Source organism: Podarcis pityusensis, assembly GCF_964106645.2.
Source record: "Podarcis pityusensis genome assembly, chromosome: 2".
NCBI classification, from domain to species: Eukaryota; Metazoa; Chordata; class Lepidosauria; order Squamata; family Lacertidae; genus Podarcis; species Podarcis pityusensis.
In genome coordinates, this window is record NC_138029.1 from 6194562 (window position 1) to 6219969 (window position 25408).

At 45.0% G+C, this 25408-nt stretch overlaps 1 protein-coding gene across 5 annotated transcripts in view; it reads left to right on the plus strand.

Annotated features, from left to right (window-relative positions):
• The window catches only part of ARHGEF25 (Rho guanine nucleotide exchange factor 25), a 76417-nt gene that overhangs the window by 21514 nt on the left and 29495 nt on the right, over nt 1–25408 (plus strand). For all 5 annotated transcript variants that reach the window (XM_080995459.1, XM_080995456.1, XM_080995458.1 and 2 more), the window contains 3 exons: nt 18933–19246; nt 23770–23847; nt 25241–25368. In XM_080995459.1, the coding sequence (XP_080851585.1) occupies nt 18933–19246; nt 23770–23847; nt 25241–25368 (520 nt within the window). The remainder of the gene's footprint in view (nt 1–18932; nt 19247–23769; nt 23848–25240; nt 25369–25408) is intronic.

The following is a 25408-nucleotide window of genomic DNA, read 5'->3' on the forward strand; positions in this document are numbered from 1 at the left end:
AACATCTGGAGGGCCGAGGTTGAGGAAGCCTGGTATAAAGGAATAACCCAGCAAAAGCTGCCATGTAATAAGGATTAATGCACAAGACCCCATTTTGCAACAGCCATCTATTTGGGTCATCATGCTGATTGTATAGTTTGTCTGATGAGTAGAAACCGCCATTTGGATTGCCACAGTGAACATGGAACTGCGATGTGATGAAGAAAGAAAGTAGCTGTAGCAAGCAGACCAGCTGTGCAATATCAGTCCTAATAAATGAAATAATAATAAATGTACCAAGTCAGACCATTGGTCCATTTAGCTCAGTATTGTATAAACTGACTGACAGCTCTCCAGGGTTTCAGACAGGACAGTCCCAACCTAACCTGGAAATGCCAGGAATTGAAACTGGGAACTTTACATACAAACCTCTCCTTCACTGGAGGTTTTTAAGCAGAGGTTGGATGGTCATCTGTCATAGATGCTTTAGTTGAGATTCCTGTTTTGCAGGAGGGATTAGACTAGATGACCCTCAGGGTTCCCTTCCAACTCTACGATTTTATGATTCTCCTGATGATCCATAGCCCTTTCCCAACCTATTTTGGTGAAGGATGGGCAAGCTTTTGAGTTTTGCTGAGCTTTGTCTAGAAGAATAGAAAGGTGACCTGTGTGTGTGTGGTTACTTCTAGCATTACTTTTTCCTTCCCTGTATTCTGAAGAGGTGTCTAGAGATCAACACAGATGAATAGGCTTTTTAAACCAGAAAATGATCTCTGAGGATGTGACTCAGGTTCGTGTCTGCCTGCCATCCTTTCAGATGGTTTGTGATACATAAGAACTGCCTTGCTCAATGAAACCAAGATCCATCTAGCCTGCTCCAAAATTCATTAGGCAGACATGTTAGGCAGATACACAAATTCTAAAGCCCCTATGAGTTGCTTTCCTTATGTGCATCTTGACCAGAATGTGAAATGCTGGTCTAACACATGGTTCTATGGAGAGAAAAAGGGTTCTTGCTAAAGCAGATTTTATAGCCATTTGAAGTTGAGAGTGCTTGAAGTTGCTCTGCCTCAAGGTAACTTACCTGGCGACCTACTCTAAACCACGAGATTCAGTGTGTGCAACTTCTGGTCTTTAACAACCTGATAGGAGCTGAGGTCTGTGGAGCATCCTTTGGACCTGGGAAGGCAGGGCTATTCTGACATGAAGGTAGAGTAGTCTACTGGTGAAGGTCCAAACTAGACATGATGTTAAATGCATAGTTGCATTTAAAATACCTAGTTCTTTCTTCTCCATCGCCCATGCAGGTGGTGTTCCTTAGTTCATTAACTAGTTTGGTTACCTTAGGGAAGCCACACTTCGTCAGACACTGCCTGCTAATCTGCAATGTGAATTGGTGCATGGTTTTTGAAACTTGAAGGCACTATATGCTGTATAAATACTAACTGTATAAATAAATTATAGTGCTGTATAAATACTAACTGTGGTTACAATAAACAGCAGGAATGGCTTTGTTTGCTGGATTTCTTTTTGCCCAGTTACTTTTCAAGATACAGGAGTGGGGCCAGTAAAATCAGGTGGCAACCCTATCAGTCTTTCCAAAGGGGCCACATATAACTATCCTGGTTTATTTCCCAGATGCCCAGGGATGATTCTGTACTGGGCAGATGAGGTCACATTAGGCTTTGGTCACAGTATGAACCAGCCAATAATCTGCACTGTAGGGGTGAAGGCTTATGTTTCCCTGAGGTCAACATTCCCCTACATTGATGCCGATGCAGCATCTGCCAGTTGACACAACTGCAAAGCAGTGTTGAAGCTGGGAAAGAGGAGAAGGAGTCAATTATGGCAGGAAAACAGATATGGCTTCAAGAAGGAAGAGGAGGAGGGCCTTAAAGTGCAACAACAAATTCTGCGGATGCATCTCAGACCCAGTTCTGATTTACAACTCCCTGAATCTTGTTGACTGTGTTTGAGTTATCCAGGAACGTGTATTGCTTCTCTGCTGATTGTGACTTATTTGAGGGGGGGTGCATGTCCCACCCCTGAGAAGATCAAGGCTGTTGAAGTTCTGAGTGGCTTTATCAGAGTATTCTGGGCATGCGTTTGTTGAATTGCAGTCTGCTCATTGGGCATTCCCTCCACCTGCAGGTAAGGCTTAAGACAGCTGTTACTTCCCTTGGGGTTTGTAATGCGGATGCAAAACCTGTGCTACCCAGAGTCCTTGTTCACATTGCAAATACCTTTAATTTGTTTTCACTTCTGTTTGAATGCTAACAGAAATAGTGCAAAAGAGGCTCCGGGGTGGTGTAATGGTTCGAGTGTTGGAATGTAACCTAGGAAACCAGGGTTTGAATCTCTTCTCAGCCATGAAGCTCACTCACTGGGTGACCTTGAGCCAGTCGCTGTCTCTCAGCCTAACCTACTTCACGGGATTGTTGTGAGGATAAACTGGGGATGAGAACACTTTGGGAGAAGAGGTGGTATATAAATGTAATAAGCAAGCAAGCAAGCAAGTACCGTATTTTTCGCTCTATAACACGCACCCGACCATAACACGCACATAGTTTTTAGAGGAGGAAAATCCATAGGCATGCCACCCGTAGGCATTTCCTCCATAACACGCACAGACATTTCCCCTTACTTTCTAGGAGGAAAAAAGTGAGTGTTATGGTGCAAAAAATATGGTAAGTTTGCTTTCATGACTAACCTGACCATAAACCATAGAGAATTCATTACCTCACACAATGTATTGTGGGCAGGGTGGGGAGCAATTTAAAGGGAAACTTGTACCATTTTGGTGGCACCTACAGTATGGGAAAGAAGGAAGGAGCCGGATCACACAACTTTAGTGAGAGGAAAATGAGCAGATGAAGAACCTACCCATTTGACACTGACATAAAAACCCCATACATACGCTATGCAGAAGAAGGAAAATCATTACCCCGCTTCTCTCTCCTCACCTCTTTCTTCCCCCCTCAACCTCACAATGCCTATGATAGCAATGTCTCCCCCCAAATGTAACTGACCTATAGATAGGACTCTACGAACTGAAAACAGAGATGTTACAAGCAGTGCTATTTTCCTAGAAAAAGAAGTGCCAGAATTCACTATGAACGGCTCCCTTGTTCTTTTGTAATGGCAATGGCATTGGTGCCCACCAGAGAGGTGCCGGAATGGAGTTATGCTAAATTCTAGCTGAAAAAAAGCTCTGGTTATATGTACCTTTGTTATCCATGAAAATCTTTCAATCAAAACAATTTTTAAAAATATTTAGTGAGGGGATTGGGCCTGCTGTTTTCTCTTATAATCATTAGGGATAAGGGCACTTCCAGACTGTTGCTATTTTCAGGTGAGATTCAATTACATACTGGCAAATTCAAGCTGCACAATTATAGTTAATTGGGAGGTCTACTTCAGCCCCCCAATTTTGCAATAAGGAAAGTGATGGGGAAATGTACTGTAAAATGTGGGATAACACTTGCTTTTGACACAACCTCAAGCTTATCCGCATCAGAACAAAATGTGGACCCAATGTCATCCTGGACGTTTCTCCTTTTAAATGCAGGGCTTTTCCTATTCTGACTTTACAGTGATTCAGTAAAAACATATTTAAAGTGTGGGAAGGTCTGGGGGAAAATTGAGATGGGGAGGATATTGTGTGGATGCCTCTTCATTAATGGGGAGACAGTTCAGTATGAATAAACATCTTCCCAAAGTACTTACAGTCTGTGCACATGTATTTGAAATACATCATGCACATCAGATTGGCACGACACTCTACCTATGAGTGTCATTCTGTTGCCTACTCATATGGGCCTTCTGTGCAGGAAATGAAGTGGCCCTCTAAGGGGACTGAAGGGATTATTCACACCGCCATTGGGTTGTTTTCTTTTGTTTTGCTGCCTGGATCCAGCTGCACTCATGGTAAATGGGTTTTCTGACCTTGATCAGAATCTACACTGCCTCAAACCTTCAAAAATGGGTTGAATGGGGCACAGGGACACAACTCCACTTGTAGCAAGTTATTCAGATACCATATTTGTGAGGAAATTGGTTTCATTCTGGCAAAAACTCTCTCTCACTCACTCTCTCTCACACACTCCAGAGTAAAGTGGTTTAATGCAAGCAGAACAATTGTGTAAATTATAACCTGTGACCCGCAAGATGTTCTGACTACCATAATCCCTGACTATGCCCATCAGGGCAGGGGCTGATGGGGGAGTTGGAGTTCAGCAAGAAGAAGATGATGATGATTAAATTAAATTTATATACTGCACTTCATCTGAGAATCACATGGCAGTTTACACTATTTAAAATGATGGGGTGGCTAAAGGATGTCAGAATATGTAATTGACATTACGCAGCCATGAGTCGGCTCTTTTACTCTTGCTTGGTTGCTTCTACCGAGAAACAATTATTATTGCCTCTCTAGCCCTATTAGTCATGGTGGAGGGCTGGCTTGCTTTTTCTTTTTAAAAGATGGACACCTGTGGGGTTTCATGGAGTTGTGGGGTATTTGCATCTTATGCGTTCTGTGTCTTTAAAAAGCTTTCCTATTCACATTTGTGATACTTGGTAGAGCGAGGGCACCTGGTGTGACTCTGAAGCTGACCTTTGTGCGCTGTTAGTGGTAATACTCTGAAGGCACATCTCCCCTGAAACTACAGTTCTCCTTACTCCTTGCTGCAATAGTAAAAGGCTTGAAACTATTGTTCAATCCATGGTGGTGGTCATGCTGCTATTATTATCAACGGATTACACAGTGCTTTGTATGTGCAAAGAATTTTGCAGTCTTCATCTGTTTTGCCTTCTCAACATATTTGCGAGGTGAGTTGCAATTATTCCCAGATGGAAAAAACTGAGGTTTGGGGACAGGGGGGTGGGGCAGGAGCGTCTTTGCCAAAGGCTGCTTAGCTGGTCTGTGACTGAGCAGGGATTTGAGCGGGTGTCTTTATTCCTCCTCCCTAACCACTAGACCACACAGGTTTTTTGCCTACTACTCTGTGGCTGTGACTTTCAACCTTTCCATATGTAGGAGTGTCAGCATGGGGTCTTCTCTCAGTTCTTTTTTTTATATTCTTCCCTGCTCTATCTGAAATTATAAATCTTTGCTGTTTCCATCTTTCCCCTTCCCACCACCTTATTTTCTCCCTTTCTGCCCCACTATTTCCTTTTTGTATCTGTGGCCAATGGCACATTGGTCAGGTCACAAAACTCCACAGCTGAAGATCAGTGTCCTATGAGATCCCATAGATACAGAGGATATCTATTCTATTCTGAGTTTTCATCCCTCTCTGAGGAGAAAAAGGGCTACTGCTGATTATGCATTTTAATTCATTTAAATGCATGCAAATTTAAAATGACACACTGTTTTGCAAGGAGGCAGAGCTGAAAAGAATGGTTTTTTAAAAATCCTTGCTTAGTAACTCCCTAATTCTGTGGGTGGGTTGTCTAGTCTATGTAGTGCAATGGATTAAGGATATTCTGATTTAAAGACGGCTGACAATCTTATAGTGAAATTTTGGCATATATGGTGAAGACAGACACAATAGAAAACAAAGACTTGTGAATTCCTCAGCTGTGGGGGCAAGTCCAGCTTCCACCAGGCTTTACAATTTGAACTATTGTATAAAAGATATATATCATTATAACAATTGCTGTTTCAGCCATCTATCTATCCCCCCTTCCATTTATATGTTCATCTGTAATTTCATACTTAAACATCATATTTCTGTGATAGTATTCAAATTGATATGTCAAAAACAATTGTACTAAATTACTATAAACCAGGCATAGTGAACAAGGGGTGTTTTGTGATATTGTAGGTCAATCAGTACAATCCACAGCTGGCTTCTGCTGTAAAAACTTGCTCCCCTTGAGTTTAGAACTTAATGTGCTGAGCCTGCTTGAAAATTGGTTCCATTGCTGTGCAAATGTTACACCTATAGAACAGTTATTGTTTCACTTGCTGAAGGTGTGTCCAAAACAGCATAGTCTGCAGCAAAAGAAGGAAAAATGAATTGCAGGTGAATCCACATCATACCTTTTGATCTATTTGAATGCCACTTCCTTTTGTTATTGTTGTTTACGCATTTATTTATTTTTGTACAGTTAACCTGGGAAGAATGGTAACACTCTTCTCTCCCCCCCCCCCGGTCATTTTCCATCCCTCTCTTCGGTGATCAGAGTGTTCTTCTATTTATTTATTTTTAAGAGATGATTGCACCCATTCAGTGCCAGATCCACTTTTTTGTGTGTGTTTGCTTTGGCAAGATGCTCTTCTGAGGCTCCCTTCCAACAGAGAGAGGATGTGTAGGAAATGTGGATTTGTACTGGTACACTGAGAGAACACCTCCACTACAGACTTAATTAACGAGATTTAAAAGAAATTCCCTAGGAAGTAAATTTGTGAGTGGGACTAGGAATCTCAGTAGCATCACTAAAATACAGTTCCCAGGATTCTTGGGGGGAAGCCCAAGATGCTTAAAATGCTATACAACTAATAAATTTTTTTAAAGTAAATATGTTCTGAGGGACAAAAGGGACATGAAACAGGGCAGGTGGGGTGGGTTTGGATGCACCCCAAGGAGTTATACGCCTGACCCTTTACTCTCAAGAGGTTGCCTCAAACTGAGTCACACCAATAGTCCATCTGGCCCAGTATTGTCTGCTCTGACTGGTAATCCCTGTCAAGATTTCAGACAAGGAGGTTTTCCCAGCCCTGTCTTCTGGGGATTGAAGTTGCCTGTGAAGATGCTGTTCCACTGAGCTGCCTCTCACATTGCTAGGCTTGTCATACCAGTTTTTACCACACACCTTCATACACGGTTTCCCCTATCCTCACAGCTACTCTTGCTGTTTGACACATGACCATAGCTCAGTGTAACGGCTCATCCAGACTTCCTTTTGTGTCATGTTTATAGGCACAGGTCTGCACTTTAAAGCTCAGTGTCTGAGCCCTAGACCCCCCCTCCTTTTTGCCACGAAACAATTCTGCGGTAAAACCTGAACGGCCATTTGTTCAAATTCAGCATTAAAGGTAAAGGTAAAGGACCCCTGATGGTTAAGTCCAGTCGCAGACGACTTTGGGGTTGCGGCACTCATCTCACTTTACAGGCCGAGAGAGCCAGAGTTTGTCCAGGTCATGTGGCCAGCATGACTAAGCCGCTTCTGGCGCAATGGAACACCAAAACCAGAGCAGCTCATGGAAACGCCGTTTACCTTCCCGCTGGAGCGGTACCTATTTATTTACTTGCACGTTTTGTCATGCTTTTGAACTACTAGGTTGGCAGGAGCAGGGACTGAGCAACGGGAGCTCACCCCTTCTGATCGGCAAGCCCAAGAGGCTCAGTGGTTTAGACCACAGCGCCACCCGCGTCCCGGATCAGTGTTAAAGAGCAAAGAAAAAAGCACTTTGACACTGACCAGGAGAGCCCAGTGTGAGGCAAAAGATAAATGTGGGTGAGCCCATGGAGAATGTGCTGTGCAAACAGAAGGTCCAATTGCTGGCATCTTCATTTTAAGAGAATTTCAGGCAGCAGAACTTGGAAATGCCCTCCTCTGCCCAAGAGCTTGGAGAAGAATCTGCGTCTGAAAGACATACTGGACTAGACAGGCCAAAGGTCTGACTCAGGGGTCTTCCAGATGGGTCTTTGTTGCAGGGTCAGTGCTGCTCATGCATGCAGGGTGGTGATGGTGAAGTTGGAGTCTTTGTTGGTAGCATCCACACAATACAAACAACATCAAACGCCAGCCTGTAATCTCCTGCTCTCTAATTTAATATGGATTTACCCTTTCTGTGGAAATTCCAGCAAATTTTTAATAAATCAGTTGCCAGCTACATGTTTCCAACATCTGTTTATAATATTAAGTTCCTGTCCAGAAACACCAACACTCTGTAAGTTCTGTAAGTGGGTCTCTTTTTGGGGCCTAATTCTTAGGTTGTCCCTGCAAATATCTAACCCGCTTGTCTATTTTTCACTGTAATAATGCAAGATATTCCCTCCACCTCATTAAAATAAACATATCTAATGAGGAAAGTGATGATGGCATGGTCCTGCTGGCTGTGGGAGGGACCTTATGTTAATCTCTCCACTGTTTTCCCTGGAGTGAATCTTCAGACTTAGAGTTCCCTTTTAGTATCCTCCTGCTATCCTGGCTCTAGTGTGTGGCCTTGCCATCCATCCTTGCTGGGTTGTGTCTTCTCTCCTCACAACCCCTTTGCCCCTTTGATATAAGAGTCTAGAGGGGGTGGGGAAGAATCTGTTTACCTGAGTTTCTTTTCACTTCTGGGGTATAAACGATTTTTTTCTGGCCATATTGCCTTTGGAGCATAGTTTGGGGTGAGGCCTTGTCTTGGAGGTTCACACAGATCATATAATTGTAAGGGACCATGAGGGCTAGTCCAGCTTTGCTGCTCTTCAATTTTAATTGAAATTTGATGAAGATTGTAAACAAAATTAATGATTCTTTGTATTTTTATTTACTTCATGAGCCACCCTGGGTTCTCTGGGAAGGACAGCGATCCATCAGATTTCTTAAGGGGTTACTTGGAGAGGAACAGGAGTTTCTGGCCTGCAACTAGATTGATTGTTGCCCATGATCATTCATCACTTCTCCTCTCAGAAATGGCCCATGTGCCTGAGGCAGACAATCCAAATTATTCCCCACCCAGTGGTAAAAAAACAAAACAACCGACAATTGACAATTTGCTTTTCTTTTATTGGTAGCTTAAAGTCTTCTGCCTGAGGCAAGTTGCCTCATTCTGTCTTATTTATATATGCTGTTTATATAGTAACATTTCAGGCTGACCTCTCAAAGAATTGTACATAAAATCATAGGATTGTAGAGTTGGAAGGGATCTTGAGGGTCATCCAGTTCAACCCCCTGCAATGCAGGAATCTGAGTGGAAGCATCCATGACAGATGGACATCTAGGCTCTGCTAAGAACCTCCAAGGAAGGAAAGTCCACTGCCTTCTGAGGGAGTCTGTCCCCCTGTCGAACCGCTCTTATCATCAGAAAATAAAATTATTTACAGTGATGAGCATCAACTAAAAATGTATACATACATTAAAACCAAAAAGGCAAAGGATTGCTTGCCTCAAATAAGCTATATCTGCTTTTTCTTCCCTCGGGGCAAGATAATGGTGAGAGTTAACATATATGAGGTAGGGTTGGCCTTTACCACTTCAACTCATGCTGTTTTTATAATTGCTATTTATTTGTTTGTTTACTGTTTTTACAGTGCAATTCTCTACATGTTTACTAAGAAGTAAGACCCATTGAGTTTCATGGGATTTAGAGTGGCCAGGTGTCCTACTTTATGAAAGCCAGTCCTCTATTTTGAAGACCTCTCTTTAAAGGTGTCTTCTGTTTGAGGGCTGCCCAACCAAGTCTGTTTTACAGATAAAGAGCCATAACAAGGGAGAGCAGGGGCGCTGAAGTTGCCCATCAACAGCATCACCTGGTCAGCAGACTCAGAAGCTGAACGGATCACCTGGTGTCTTCCTCACTATGGTGAGATGTTCTGAACTCTATTGAAATTTTAGCAATTATTTCAAAATTTGCACCTGTACATAGAACCATGTGCAAATTTTATGTAAAATGATGCCCTCTTTCCCCCTCTTTTTTTTGGGGTGATGCAAATTTTTTTTGGGGGGGGGGGACTTCCTCTCAGGTAGGTGTGTATAGGGCTGCAGCCTTGGAGACTGAGGATCTCTCACTGTAGCTGTTCAGCCAGAGTTCTTGCACAGCATCTTAAGATACAGGAAGGAAAAGCTTTGCAAAACCAACAAGCCTGTTCCCTCCTCCCCCTACACCAGTAGCAATTCTTGACAATGATCTTGTGAATCCCTCCCCCCCCCCCATGGGCATAGTCAAGGAGGGGTGGGGGACAGCTGCCCCCCATCAAGTAAATCAGTAAAAAATACTTAACTAACTGAGGTCCCTGCCCCATAAAGTCTGCCCCCTAACATAAATCCTGGCTACACCCATGCCCCCCTTTCCTTTTTGATATTGGGTGCACACATCTCTTTTCCATGTTCAGTAACAGAAATAAAAGAAGGGGGAACTCTAAAGGCAATTTCCCTGCTACCCTGGCAGCAGAAGCCTTGCAGCAAGACTGGCCACACACACACACACACACACACACACACACCTTCCCCATTGTATAGGACTGGATCTGGACACTGTTACTCCAGTCTTTAGAATGAAATACATTTCTTTCATGATCTGAGTAGAAACACCTTATGGTGGCAAGGAGATTAAAGAGCTTTACGAATATACCAGTCTGCACAATGTCTTCTTGAGTACGCAGCCTTGGCGAACGCTTTCAAGAGGTTGTAGGAAGGAGGAGGATGGAGCATACAGTGAGAGCTTGAGATAAAATAATTATTCTTGATTTCATTACTGGGGGGAAAGGGCACAATCCACATGGCACTCCTTCTGTATGCCTATGCATTTCCGTGAACTTCCACAGCAGAACCTCCCAGTGAATTGGGCCCTGCATTAAACTGCAAACCTGTATACTTCAGGGGGGATATGGTTTAGAAAATACGAGTCTGCCTGCCATTAATGCTACAGTTTCCCAGAGGCATAAAGTTGACATTTTGTGGTTTTTAAGAATTTTAAGATAAAAATCTCATATCTTAATCATAATGTTTTCAGCAGTCTGGGATTGATGATCTAAGAGCTGGCTGGATAGCTACATTCATGTTGCCAGATGTCCCTCATATTAGATTAATGCCTCTTATTCTTGAATACAGTGGTACCTTGGTTTTCGAACGTCTCCGTTGACAAACGTTTCGGTTTTCGAACGCCGTAAACCCAGAAGTAAATGCTTTGGTTTCTGAACATGCTTTGGAAGTCGAACCAGAAATGCGGCTTCTGTATTGAGTTTTCCGTATTACATTTTCCATTTTGAGGCTTCCATACTGAGATTTCTGTTTTTGAACGTTTCATAACTCAAGCGGTCTTCCGGAATGGATTACATTTGAAAACCAAGGTACCACTGTATTATAATCCCCTGGAACAAAATGGAAGTGCCTTAACATTTGTCCAGAAAGTAGCGATAGAATCTCTTGTCACCATTCACCATTCATCTAGTGCTCTTGGTTTACTGCTGTATCTTACAAACTGGAATGGAGGAAAGTGTCCTGTGGAAAGGGGGTGCATTTCCCCTTGGAATCTCCCATCTCCAATAGAAACCCTGTAGTACTGTTGTTGTTGTTTAGTCATTTAGTCGTGTCCGACTCTTCTTGACCCCATGGACCAGAGCATGCCAGGCACTCCTGTCTTCCCTGTAGTACTACCTTCTAAGCTACTTAAACCTTTGTGGGTCAGGCAGTTCCCAGCTTGGAGATGCTTTGATAAGGCGGTGAAAGCACATATTTGAATGGCTGAGGCTCATGAAGCTAATGTCAGAGCCATGTCAGAGCAGGCCAAAGGCCCATCTTGTCCAGCACTCTGTTCTCGCAGTGGCCAACCAGATGGCCGTGGGAAGCTCACAAGCAGAATCTGAGCACATCACCACTCTTCCCACTTGTGGTTCCTAGCAACACAGGTACTCAGAGGCTGTATAGAATCACAAAATTGTAGAGTTGGAAGGAAGCACGTGGGTCATGTAGTCTAACCTCCTGCAATGCAGGAATTTTTTTTGCCCAACATAGGGCTCAAACCCACAACCCTGAGATTAAGAGTCTTGTGCTGTACCAACTGAACATACTGCCTCCAGCACTGGCTAGTAGCCACTGATAGCTTTCTCTTCCACAAATTTGTCTAGAGGCAAAGGAACTTCTCTCTGTAAAATGTGGCAAATGTATTTAATGGGTCCTGCATCCTCTTCCCACAGTGGCATCCAGATACCTTTGGGAAACCCAGAACCGAGCAGGGCATGAGCCCAAAGCCCTCTCCTGATGTTCTTCTCCAGCACACTGCCTCCGATACTAGTCTAGTACACAGCCATTGTGGCTAGCATCCATGAACAGCTTCAGCCACCAATGAATTTGTCAAAGATTCATGGAGGAGTTCTCAAGTCCATAAGTTATTTTGTCCTATAAGACAGACGCTCAGTCCTGCTTGGAAAGCACACCCAATAAGTAAGAAGGCCCTGCTGTCCAATCCCAGTTATGGTCTTGGTTTGTTATGGAGCAGGCGAAAGGAGAGACAGAAAGACCCTTTCCACATGCTTACGAGTTTTTCTGTTCCATTATTTCCCATGTTCTAGGGGCTGAGCCTGATGCTGAAAAATGGGCTCTGGAGCCCTGCCATAGTCAGCTCTGGGCTCAGATTAAGCCCATCTCAGAACCCTCCCTGGGTGCCGTTTTTGATACTGACTGAAAATAGAATGTGGAAAAATTTCCCTGCTGGGTGGTTGTACCGCCTGAGGGAACTGTTGTCTTTAGAAATCCCTGAAAAATTGGTGCTGAATAGAGGGAGAAAATGTCTTTTTAAAATAATAATAAAAAAGCCTTTGAGTTCTGAGGCTCTCCTTCCCCCCACGTGGCTGCACCCACCAGTACATTCAACTCATGAAAAACAGATGGTGGATGGCGCAGCCACAGCTACGCAGCCCTTGCCAAGGAACGTGCCGTGCACATTCCTCCTCCGCCAATATTAGGCTGTTGCCCCATCGGCGCCCATGGAACTAGGGGGTGGAGGTGGGGAGGGAAAGCAGCAGAGGGACATTAGCTTGGTTAGCGTGCAGCTAAGGGCGGCCTTCTCTTGTGGCACAAATCTTGTCTGAACGTGGCCATTTACCCCTTGTTTGCTATATTTCAGAGTGTGTGGTGCTCCTGTGATACTTCTAGCCAATTTTTTTTTAGAGAGGCCAGTAAGAATCAGATTGCAGGAGATGGTGCATTTACAGACAACTTGTACAAACAGTTGTGACTTGTCGAGCTCAGCACCCGCTTTACACACACTAGTCACATATTGTGCCCAAATATGTAGCAACTTGTTCTTTTTTATATAATGCTAGGCCTGGTCAAGGTTAGTGCTGGCATTAGACAGGGTAAGCCTAAGGTGGGGAGCTATTTAATGGTGAAAAAGCAGCTAATGTTGTTGATGATTTAGTGTACAGTGGTATCTCGGGTTACATACGCTTCAGGTTACATACGCTTCAGATTACAGACTCCGCTAACCCAGAAATAGTGCTTCATTTTTTAAATTTTTTTTTTAAATAAAGTTTTTTATTGATACAACTAGAAAAAAGGGGAAAAAACACAAATACCAAATTACACACAAGAATAACCATAGACACATAATTTTCTTGGCAAACAATAAAACATCTATTGGTCTTAACACTAAAGACCCAACCTCCCGTCTATTCCATATTTCAAATTCATATTACTTATTGCCATTACACACTTTAATCATAATTAAACTTATTCTTAATAAATCTAATTTCTTATATCTACCTTGCAACTATTACTGAAGTTCCTCGAATGCTGCAACAGAATTTAAACTACTATATTTATTTTTCCGATATTCTTTGAAAACCTCCCATTTTGAAACAAATTCCTGTTTTGATTTATTCTTTATTTTTTCTGATAAACCATCTAAATCGGCATATTCTGTCAGCTTTTGAATCCAATCTTGTATAGAGAAATAGTGCTTCAGGTTAAGAACTTTGCTTCAGGATGAGAACAGAAATCGTGCTCTGGTGGCGCGGCGACAGCAGGAGGCCCCATTAGCTAAAGTGGTGCTTCAGGTTAAGAATAGTTTCAGGTTAAGAACGGACCTTCGGAATGAATTAAGTACTTAACCTGAGGTACCACTGTATTATTTATTTTTATCACAGTGCAGAGTGCCATTTGGACTTTCTGCCTCAGGCACCAAAATATCTTGGGCTGATGCTGCTTAGTGAGCTTCTGGAGGACTGCCTTTGGCTTGATGAGCTCCTGAAGTTCTGCAAGCCTGAATAACCGTTGCCCCAAGGTCACTGGGTGTCTCAAGGTGCTAGCTGTAAACAAAGCTCTCTTATAGTTGTGGACTGGACTCGCACAGGAATCTTAGGGATAGCGTCCTCCACTGCACCTGAGAGCAGCAGACACAGCTCTGGCCTCTGACGAAAGAGTACTCTCAGGTGGCTGACACCAATGCCTGGAGCATCTTCTACCTGAGATGGTCAGCTCTGTCTGCCTAATGGTAGGGCTGGTCTTCCCACATCCTGTGGTCCCACACTGCCTAATCCACCCCGGTAATTAAAAACAAATGAAGAAAAAGCATAGGCATATCTGTGCAGTGCAACTTTTGACCTGGTTTTTATGTAATGCTGAGCTGAATTATGGTGTACTATGAGTGCAATAAAATAAAAAAATTCCTTCCAGTTGCATCTTAGAGACCAATAAGTTTGTTATTGCTATGAGCTTTCGTGTGCATGCACACTTACTGGAAGGAATTTTTTTTATTTTGTTTCGACTACGGCAGACCAACACCTACCTGTCACTATGAGTGCAATAGTGTGCAGATGCTCAGAGAGAAGATGGCAGCTAATTTACTCTTCCTCCAGTCTTTCTGTTGCAGTGCTGCTGTGACCTAAGCCATGGTTTGGCTTGCTGTAGTTTTCAATCCCCAGCTCAGTGTTTGTCCCACAAGCTGTAACTGTTTGTTTGTTTGTTTGCTTGCTTGCTTGTTTGCTTGCTTGCTTGCTTGCTTGCTTGCTTGCCTACCCATCTGACTGGGTTACCCCAGCCACTCTAGGCGGTCTCCAACAAATTAAAACACAATAGGACACCAAACATTAAAAACTTCCCTGGATGAAGGTTTGTTCTATGGCTTACTGCTCACGGTTTGTCTTGAAGAGACAAACCACGAGCCCCAATTCAGAAAACACACTAAATCATGGCTTCACTCATAGCAGCAAGAGTACCAGAGGGAGGAGCAACACGGCAGCGATCTCACTGGGAGGCTACACAGTTTAAACTAAGCCATGGGTTGGCTGGGTGTTATGTGCAAACTGGGCCCATGTATAACGTGTAGTTTGACCCTTTGTTTGGGGGCTTTGTTTTCTATTGTGTTTTTACTATTTTTTGTTGGGAGCTGCCCAACGTCACCGGGGCAACCCAGTCAGATGGGAAGAATTGTTTGTTTGTTTGTACCTCCTCCAAAATACTGCATGTGCTACACTCCAACATGAGCTGTGAATTAAGTTTAGCTGTGATAGATCCAATTTTGAGAAAGAAGTAGTTAAACCTAGTGCTCTAGTTGAGAGTACAGAGAGTGGCTACACATACTCTTTCCAGGTGTCATTTTAGACTGCCGGCATGCTTGGGTCTTGTGTTAGCTAGTCTTTTTGATATTTTCTTAAAGAGCCTGGAACTAGAAATTGTGTGCTTGTAATAAACAAGCAGGATGAGGCTGGGTGGAGGTCTAGAGTCCCATCCCTACTCAGGTGGCTGGTCTGTTTCTGGGCTGACCTGCTACAGATTGCAGATGGGGAGTTTTGGGTGACTGAATGTTCCTGCAGACAAAATAATTCTCTCTACATAGATTTTTTTTTAAAAAAAACCCACTATCTCCACATAGAAATTTAGAGTGTTGGAGTGGTGTTGGTGATGGAGACTAGCTTTCTGTGTGGTGGGAATTTTTTATGTGGAGGAGTATTCAGTCTAAAGCACTTTAGCCCAGATGCAGGTTTGCCACCTGAGTGGGAAGTTGGCCTAAGACTTTGGGAGAATGAGGTAGCAGGCTGCAGAGAAGGCATTGTTTGCTGCACTTTGCAGGTGCTAATTGGTTATTTTTAAGCCTAGCAATTGGTCCTAGCAATGTCATAGACATATGTACTGCTGGCCAGTTGCCATAGCGACATCCCTCACACTGTCATGTCAGTTTCCAAGGTGGGGTCAGGTGCCTGTGGCTTGACACATCTTGGGTTCCTGATGCAGGCAGTTATTTCAGGAGGAGGTGTCATCCCGCTGCATTGCATTATTGCCTCCTGCCGGGCGCTTGCTAGGCTGTTCCTGCAGAGTTCCTCTGGGGGAGCATGGCTGCCCTTTCCTCACCCATGCCTGCTGCCTGCTTCGCTTACGCGGACATCTTTCTGCACTTGCCCACCTGCATGCATCCATGCCCATCTTTCTAGGCACATGGGGCCACTTCACAAGACCATACAGAAAATAGGCTAAAGGCAAACTTCTGCTGTTGAAGTTAAGCAGATCTGGCCCTCTTAAGTTAGTTAGATGGGACACTGACTTGGACCCACATCTGAGCCACTACTACATATGATAAGAGGGTTAGTTTGCATCTTCCTGTTGATCATTTCATGACTGCAACATCAAGTTGTTGATTTGCATGTGCAAACAGGCAATCTCAGACCCATCAGAACATTACTGGCAACATTCATGGAAGTTCATTCACAAATTTGGTACGGTTAAGTGAGAGAGTCTCTGAGTAGGACCAGGGAGACCCGGGTTCAGATCTTTCCTTGGCCACGCAGCCCACTGGGTGATCTCCTCTCTCAGCCTGACCTATCTCAACAAGGTTGTTGTGAGGCTAAGATGGAAAGAAGAGAAGTGTATACAGAAGTATATGCACTCCTGGTGGCAGGATGGGATCAAAGTGTAATAAATGGATTAAGCTGCCAGTCATCAGTGCCTGGGTTGTGTGTGTGCGTGTGTGCGCGTGCGCAACACTCATTTTTCTTAAATCTGATGACTGGTAGCTGAATGTGGGAACTGATTCTGTATAAAAGCCTTGCATTGTGAGATGATGTTGTGAAATGAAAGTTTCATCTGTGGATAGTGTATCTGTGACGGTCCCATTCACAAGTAGCTCGTTGATGGGGCAACTGCCAAATAATTACTAAATTGTACCCCAAGCATATAATAATGAAGTGTAGAGAAATGCCAAGTGGGGCACATGCATATGTGAAGTAGGTATAACCTCTTTGGAGGAAGAGCAAAGTGTCTGCATGATGTTAAACCGTAAGTAGGTATCTTGAGATGTGAGCTGCTTGAATCTGCTGTCATAGATCTTTATGCCTGTGTTGTGTTTCTCCAGCTTACACCGCCATTTTCTAATACAACTGCTTTCCTCTCACCAAATTTTTAAGGCCATTTGCTATGTTTATCACAGCTTTCAAGTGAACATAACCCTGCAATTTCCAGCTTTTCATTCTAAATGTTGAGATTGGGCATTACCATTTTCTAACAGCGCCTGAGTGACACTAATATATGCTTTTGACCACTTCCAAACTGTGTTGACGTTGTTCCAACTGAGTTTGCAAAGGAGATGGATGCAGAGCTGACCTCGTAACCTGATCAGGCATCATGTGTATAAGAACCCAAAAGGTCATGCCCCGTAACAGTGCAGGTGTGGAGCTTAGCAAAGTTTAGCGATGTTCAGTTGCAACAAGGGGAGTGCAAGGTGATGTCTTCTTAATAAAGTGTTAATGGCTCTGAAGGAGGTAAGCTTAGCTGCTGAAGGAGCCATGTGGGGTTTTGCCCTGTGAATAGTGGTGAATTGAGAGAAGCAGAAACCACCCACCTACTTCCCATGTGCATTCCAATAGGTCTCTACAAAGTGGAGAAATTCATTTTAGCAGGGTGGAGGGTGGGAACCATCAAAAGTGATGTAATTCTGTTCACTTCTGTACTCACTTTGAATGCTCACACTGATAGGGCAGAGGCTGTAAGCTCCAGCAGCTATTTGAAAACGCAGAGCAGGTCTCACAGGCCAGGGCTATGATCTGGAGAGGCACACAGTACAGCAATCTTGGGGGGGGGGGGTGTATTGGATTGTTTGCTTGATTTTGTTCTAGTTTTTATCATGTATTTGTGCTTTTATATTGTATTTATTTGTTTGTTGTGAACTGCTCCGAGATCTGTGGATGAAGGGCAGTATGCATATTTAATAAATAATAATTTGCTGAAGCTAAGGGGGTCTGGGTCTGATCAGTGCCTTGATTTAGAAATACCAGGGGCTTGAATCTGGGAGTTTCTGCCTGCAAATAATGTCATCACTGAGCTCTGGCCTGCTCCTTCTAACACCTTGGATTTCAGGTGGAGCAGTTCAGGTCAATGGGGCCCTCCAAGCCTCTCTAATGCAGCCCTCAGGACTCCCCCCAGGTCACACTTGCCCCATGTCCTCCTATGGACCCTCTTCAGTTGCTTTTGCATGTCCAGAATTGTCAGGATGCTGTCAGCGGCTCCCAGCTGGTTGCCCAGGAAAGTATAAGATAAGAAAAAGTTTCTTACATTCCTTTTTTATTTCAGTCTTTACAGAGAGAGGCTATAGAACCCAGCTCTTGGTTAATGGCATTGTCCCTAGTGAATGAGGTGTCCTCATTCATCATGCTCATCATCTCCTCTACGGGTGCTGCTACCTGCCCTCTGTCTTTGAGCTCTTTGCTCTCCTACTTTTAAGGCTCAGCGGGTTCTGGGAGATGGAGGGTCTGGAATGTTTTCGATGATATGTCAGCCAGGTGTTGCTCTGGCTCTCCCATGGTTTCCCAGCTTTCCCCCTCATCTGCCTCTGAGCTGTGACCTCCCTCAAACCCCTGTCTATCTTGTCTTCCTCCTCCTCCATGGAAGGGTCAGGATGGGGAGGTCACCTCCACCATTCCTCCTCCGCCCAGTCCCTGACAGAATGTGCCATTGAACTGTAATGACAACCAGGCTTGCCTGGTTGGAGTGAGATGGGTATGGAGAGTGTAGCTTACTGTGCAAGGTTAAGAGTTGCATCCATTCCTCTACCCAGGTTTTGCCTCTTGCACGTGGCCCTTGAGGGCTGCAAAGTGTTCCGTTCCCCTGCCTTGTGCATGCATTTGAGTGACCTTTTCTTAAATTGGGAGGAAGGGTTTCCAGACCAAAGGGTGTGCCTTCCTCCCGGAAGGCCTCTTTCCCCTTTAGGAAGCAAGCACGGCCTCTGTGCCTCCAGATTTGTGTGTGCTTTGAGAACGTCACAAAATCAGTCCATGTACTCACTGGTTGTGCCTGTCCTCTCCCTGCAGATCCTTACTCCATCGCAGGCAGCGATGGCAGCATCTCTGCCTCCGTGGCTTCCATCCAGCCGCAGGCATCCAGCAGCTCAGCTCCCAGCTCCCCTGCCTCCCGCCACTCGGTCAGCACCCTCAAGAAATGGCTGACCAACCCCGTGCGCAAGCTAAGTGCCGGCGGGCTACCTCGGGGCGAACGCCCACTCAGGAAACAAGAGGGCCGGGCTCGGCGGCACGGGCGCCAGGAAGATCGCAAGAGCATTGACTTGGGCCTTCTGGGGCAAGCAGAGGGGCCCTTTGCTGTCCCGCTGCAGGAGTCGGTAGGCACGGTGAGAGCAGAGAAATGCCTGTCTTGCCATGAGCTAGAAGCTGTCTTGTTTTCCCTTCTGGACTAGCTAGCCACAAGCCCCCTGCAGATGAGTTTAGGCAACTGAGACAGAAACATGCCAGAAGCAGGGGGGCTAACATCCTACGCAGGTATGCCCATAGAGCAGTGTCCATCAGCTTCCACCAAACTAGCCATGCTGTCTGATGGGAGTGGCAGGCAAAAACATCTGGAGGGTGTGCTAGGTTGGCAGAGGCTGTTGCAAAGCAAACAGAGCACCTCTCTGTGGTGCAGTGGGTCAGTGTCTCTGGCCATTAAGCAGAAGGTTTGTGGTTCAAGCCCACCCGGGGCTGTGGGCAGGTTTCCTGCATTGCAGGGCGCTGGGCCAGAGGACCTTTGTGCTGCCTTCCAGCTCTGCAATTCTATGATATCAGTTGGACAAGTAAGCCAAGCCATGTGATGTAAGAGAAGACCACCAACAACCCCCCTCCATAATCTGCCCAGGGGAGCAGGGGGGAGGAAAATTGCAAATCCAAATGTGGTCATTGGTGAAATCCTGAACACGAGCAGAACTCATTGACGACACCCATCACTGAATTGTCCCAAGGAATATGTAAAATGACAGATCTCTGTGCCATCCAGCATTCTTGCTTCATTGCGGCTTTTCTTTATGTCCGCAAGAGGTTTGGAAAAATAAACCTCTAATATATTGTGTATGTGTGAGTGAAGGAGAAGGTGTGGGTTTCTCCTTTCTCATCCTAGCAGGTAACTACTGAAGCACCAGAGCTAAAGTACTTTCCCCTGCATGAATCTCCCCTGGTTACTAATTCTCCTCTGCAATTTCAATCTGTACCGGTTCTCTTCACCCCTCTCCTGCAGAGAGGTCGCTGAATTTCATTTTAATATGGAACCAGGCTGGGGAATGTGGAGGTCTGTCCTGTGAAGCTTGGTTGGCACTGTGTACCTGGCAGCAGCACTTAGCTCTGGCACTGCAAATCAGGGGTTGTCAACTTGGTGCCCCCCAGATAATGGGAGTTGTACCGCACAACATCTGGATGGCACCACGTTGACTAGCCCTGCTGTAGACGGAGTTGTAGGGGGAACAGGAGGGGGAGCCAAAGGTCCATAGTGCCGATAAGACCCTTTGCTGTTTGTGGGCTGAAAAAACAATCTCTCTTCCTCTCCCCCATTTTGTAAGTTGCTCATCTCTGTGCTGTGATAGAGCATATGGGTGTCCTCTGACATACTGTATCTTTGAAGCACACCCTTTCCCCCAAAGAATTCTGGGCAGTGTAGTTTGCCTCTTGCAGAGTTGCAGTTCCCAGCAACCCTGAGCAACCTACAGTTTTGAGGGAAAGAACGTGCTTCAAATATAAAGGGTTTGTGTGTGTCGCAGCCACAGCCTGATTTCTTTCCTGACACCAGATGGGGGAAAAACAAAAAATGTTTCTGGGCCCATCTGAAAGTGCTTTCTAGTGATATCCTCATCCAAAACAATAAATTAATCCAAAGGATTGCCTTTTCTAATACGAGCCTACCAGTTTAAGGAGATCTTAAACGGAAGCCAACAGTCCCTGAAATATCTGGTTGGAAGCAAGGTGAGGGCCTTTCTGGTAGCTGCACCCAAGCTTTGGAAATTCCTAAGGGAAGCCTGCCTGAACACCTTATTTTGTCTCCCCCTCCCAGTATAAATTCCATTTTTAACCCTTTTGTTAAGGGTTTTAATTTTGTTGGAAGCTGGTTGTTTTTATCAGGTTCCTTTGGGTGACATTTAGAAATCTCTGCTTCTGTTGGGGTTTTCTTTGGGGGGGGGGTGTAGATTTTCAAGGTGTTGGTTTTTTATTTCATTGTTTTACCTGATAGTTATTGGACTCTTTTTGAGCAAAGTGAGGATATAAATCAGAACACCCATATGCAAACCCGAAACACCCTATTTTTTCCGTTTTTGACAAAAATTGTCTAAGTTTACATGACTGGTGCCTGTTCCATTTCCTTGTTCTCACCCCCCATTGTGCCTTTTTGCTTTAAAACCAAACACCATTGAGATACTTAAAATCCCAAATAATGGAAAGAGAATAGATGGTGCATAATTAAGCAGTTGCACTTGATTTACATAATTCTGATTGAAGGATTTAAGTATCCCAGTGGGAAATTTTGGATTTTTAAAGAATACTGGAGGAGGCAGAATAAACAGTCCTGATTACTCTTAAAGGCTAATATTGCTTTATTCTTGCTGCATTAGGGTCAAACTACCCAAGGGGAGGGTTTAACCCCTCCCATGCTTCTGCCAGGACATTTTGCCCCTCTGCAGGGCTTACTTCAAGCTGTCAAACACAGTGGGGGGTGGGAAAAAATTAAAAATGGTCAGGGAGGGGCATTTACAGGGGTTAATTGGTGGGTAGGGGGAAACATGCCTTGCCCACCCACCAGCCGTCCCCTGCCAATTTCCCTACCCCTGTATATAGGCAAAGGAAAACACTGAATAATAATAATAATAATAATAATAATAATAATATTTATACCCCGCCTTTCTGGCTGGGTTTCCCCAGACACTCTGAGTGGCTTTCAACAAAATATTAAAATACAATAGTCTTTCAAACATTAAAAGCTTCCCTGAACATGGCTGCCTTCATATGTCTTCTAAAAGTCTAGTAGTTGTTTTTCTCTTTGACATCTGGTGGGAGGGCGTTCCACAGGGCGGGTGCTACTACTGAGAAGGCCCTCTGCTTGGTTCCCTGAAACTTGGCTTCTCACAACAAGGGAACCGCCAGAAGGCCCTCAGCGCTGGACCTCAGTGTCCGGGCAAAACGATGGGGGTGGAGACGCTCCTTCAGGTATACTGGACCGAGACCATTTAGGGCTTTAAAGGTCAGCACCAATACTTAGAATTGTGCTTGGAAACTTACTGGGAGCCAGTGTAGGTCTTTCAAAACCGGTGTTATGTGGTCTCGGCGACCGCTCCCAGTCACCAGTCTAGCTGCCGCATTCTGGATTAGTTGTAGTTTCCGGGTCACCTTCAAAGGTAGCCCCACATAGAGTGCATTGCAGTAGTCCTAGCAAGAGATAACTAGAGCATGCATCACTCTGGCGAGACAGTCCACGGGCAGGTAGGGTCTCATCCTGCAAACCAGATGGAGCTGGTAAACAGCTGCCCTGGACACAGAATTGACCTGCACCTCCATGGATAGCTGCACAATTAGGATCCTTGTGCACTGGCCTTCAGAAGGCGAGGGGCTGTTCAAATTTTGCTATACACATTTGTGGAAAGGTGCTAACAGAGGGAACACTAGTTTGATTTGTAAGTAGTACGGACTGGCAAATGCTTGCAGTGGTGGCTGGTCCAGCAGAGCGGGAGAGTCACTGCTGCACCAACCTCACTTTGCTCCTAGCACTTGTCTGCCTTTTTACTTCTTCCAAAGAGTGGCACTGGCTGTTAGCTTCCTCCTCCTTAGGGCTCATCCAGACTTCCCTTCTTGCTAGGCTTCTACGTCTGAGCTTCAAAGTTCCATATCCGAGCAGTTTTTGTTGTTGTCGTCGTTCTGGTCCTTTCCCTGGGAAAACCCATGTTTACCACTGAATCAGAGCAAACAACAATCATAGTTTGCTCTGATTCAGCGGTAAAATGGATTCCCGGGTTTTCTCCGGGAAAGCGCAGGGTAAAAATAAAAAAAAGCTGCTCAGAAATGGATCTTTGAAGCAGAGACCTGTGCCTGGATAAAGTAAAGGTAAAGGGACCCCTGACCATTAGGTCCAGTCGTGGCCGACTCTGGGGTTGCAGCACTCATTTCGCTTTATTGGCCGAGGCAGCTGGCGTACAGCTTCCGGGTCATGTGGCCAGCATGACTAAGCCGCTTCTGGCGAACCAGAGCAGCGTGCAGAAATGCCGTTTACCTTCCTGCTGGAGCAGTACCTATTTAGCTACTTGCACTTTGAAGTGTTTTCGAACTGCTAGGTTGGCAGGAGTTGGGACCAAGCAACGGGAGCTCACCCTGTCGCGGGGATTCGAACCGCCGACCTTCTGATCGGCAAGTCCTAGGCTCTGTGGTTTAACCCACAGCACCACCCACGTCTGGCACAAAAGAAAGTGCCACACTCCCGTTTGCCCCTTGCCTAGAGCAGGTCCAAGGGGTTTTCCGCTTGACCCACACTTTCTAGGAACAGGTCTGAGTGACTCTCCGCCCCCCCCGCCCCCCAAACAGCAGGACCTGAGGAAGCATGGATGAGCCCCTGGTCCCAGTATTGGTTCCTGCACAACTGAGCAAGAGAGAAGAATGGGGAGAAAATGAGAATTATGTAGTTGGCTCTGCCTGTCATTGGCTCTGGCACCTCCCACTGTTGGCTTCCATGCCTTCTGCCCTAACAGTACGAACAGGGAATTTGTATGGCAGGTTCTAGCAATGCAGTTCTCATAGGATGACTGATGATTTGGACAGGGATGGCGGGGGGGGGGGGGGGAGAATCCCTGTGGCCCCCAGAAGGCTGAGCTGCGCTGCCACTCTTGTCTAACATTCTTCCCTTGCATTACAGGATAGCACTGCTCATCTCCCAGACCTTTCCCTGTTCTCCAGCCAGCTAGAAGGGGATGGCTCAGGAAAACGCACCCAGGTGAGCTTCAGGGTGATGGATGGGAGCAAAGTAAGAGGCAACGTTGTCTTGCACCAGGTTGAGGGGGCAACAATCCCCCCTCTTCTCCATGGGACCCCAGAGAGGCCTACAGTAGCTATGTGTCCTACTTTACAGAGAACAGTCCTCTATTTTGAAGGTGGGGGGCAGTCCTATATTTGAAAATGTTCTCTTTCTGAGGGCTTCCCAGTCCATGTCTAATTTAAGGGCAAAAGACCATAAAAGGGGCGAAAGTAGAGGCCTTGAAGTTGCTCATCAAATGTTATCAGCTCCTGGTCAGCAGACTTCAGCAGACACAACCAACGATTTTGCTCTTGCCCCACTTCTTTCCCAGGCAAATGCCAGACCAGAAAAATCCCAAATTGCTGTTTGCTGTGGTTGAATGCTAAAGAGTGGTTTTGGGGGGTGGGGGTGGGGAGAGCAGCAAACAAGAGGAAGTGTGGAGAGGGGCACACAAGTCACTTTATGTCTTCCCTGCCGTGGTGAGATGGACTGTATTTCCACAAACAATTTCATGCAGATTGGTGTCCCTTTTTTGTGACGCAAATCATTTGGGGGGCTGGGCTGTGTCTGTGCAATGCATAGCTGGCCATCCTAGAACATGCCCGTCAAAGCACCAGATTGTTTTAATGCCAGCAAAAATAGCAAGATGGAAAATGCTTCAGGTTCCAACAGAAACTGATTAGAAATAAAACAACTGTGGAATGTGGTGCAGTTAATGAAAATGACTTTTTTGAGTATGACTCGGAAAAGAGGATGATATCAAGTAAATATGAAAACAAATGGCATGTGTTTATAAATTTTTGGAATTGATTTTAGGATTATGAAGACACATTGCTTGGTTCCTTCACGGTTCTGTAAATGAATTTGAATGGTTTGTTTCTTTCCAATGTAGAGGCAGTATATAGGGCTACATAGCTGTCATAGATAGATAGATAGATAGATAGATAGATAGATAGATAGATATAGGCATTTTGAATTAAAAAAAAAACCAATGAGAATATGTTTAGGTGAATGTCATTTGATTTGTGGTTTATTTGAAATGTTTTCCTCCAAAATTAGTTTTCAGCTCTATTTCAGCACTTACCGGTAATCAGTCACTCATTTCCAAAAGCAGGGTATCTGCTCCAAATTGGAGAAGTGTTCCAGAATCTATGATGGACATTCTTTCCTTCCCCTGGTCTTTCAGAGCCTGATGTGTTGTGAGTGAGCTTAGGGGAAATAGAAGATCCTGCTACACCTTCTTGGCCCACACAATATATTTTGTGTCTCATCATGGGTCCCCAGTGCCCCTTTCCCCAGTTAATCCACCCAATGTGATATGTTGTAAGATGTTATGGGCTCTTCTCCCCCCCCCCCCTTTCTCTCACGGCAGGGCCCTGACTCTTCTCTGCTCCTTGGTGACCCTCCAAACCCCGAGCCCACTTCACAACCTCCTATGCCACCCCCAGCCTCTGAGGAAGAGGAAGAGGAGGAGAGGCTCAGTGCCTTAGAAAAGAGTATGTAAGTGATTTCTCTTGTGCACCGACTTCCAGGCAGCAGT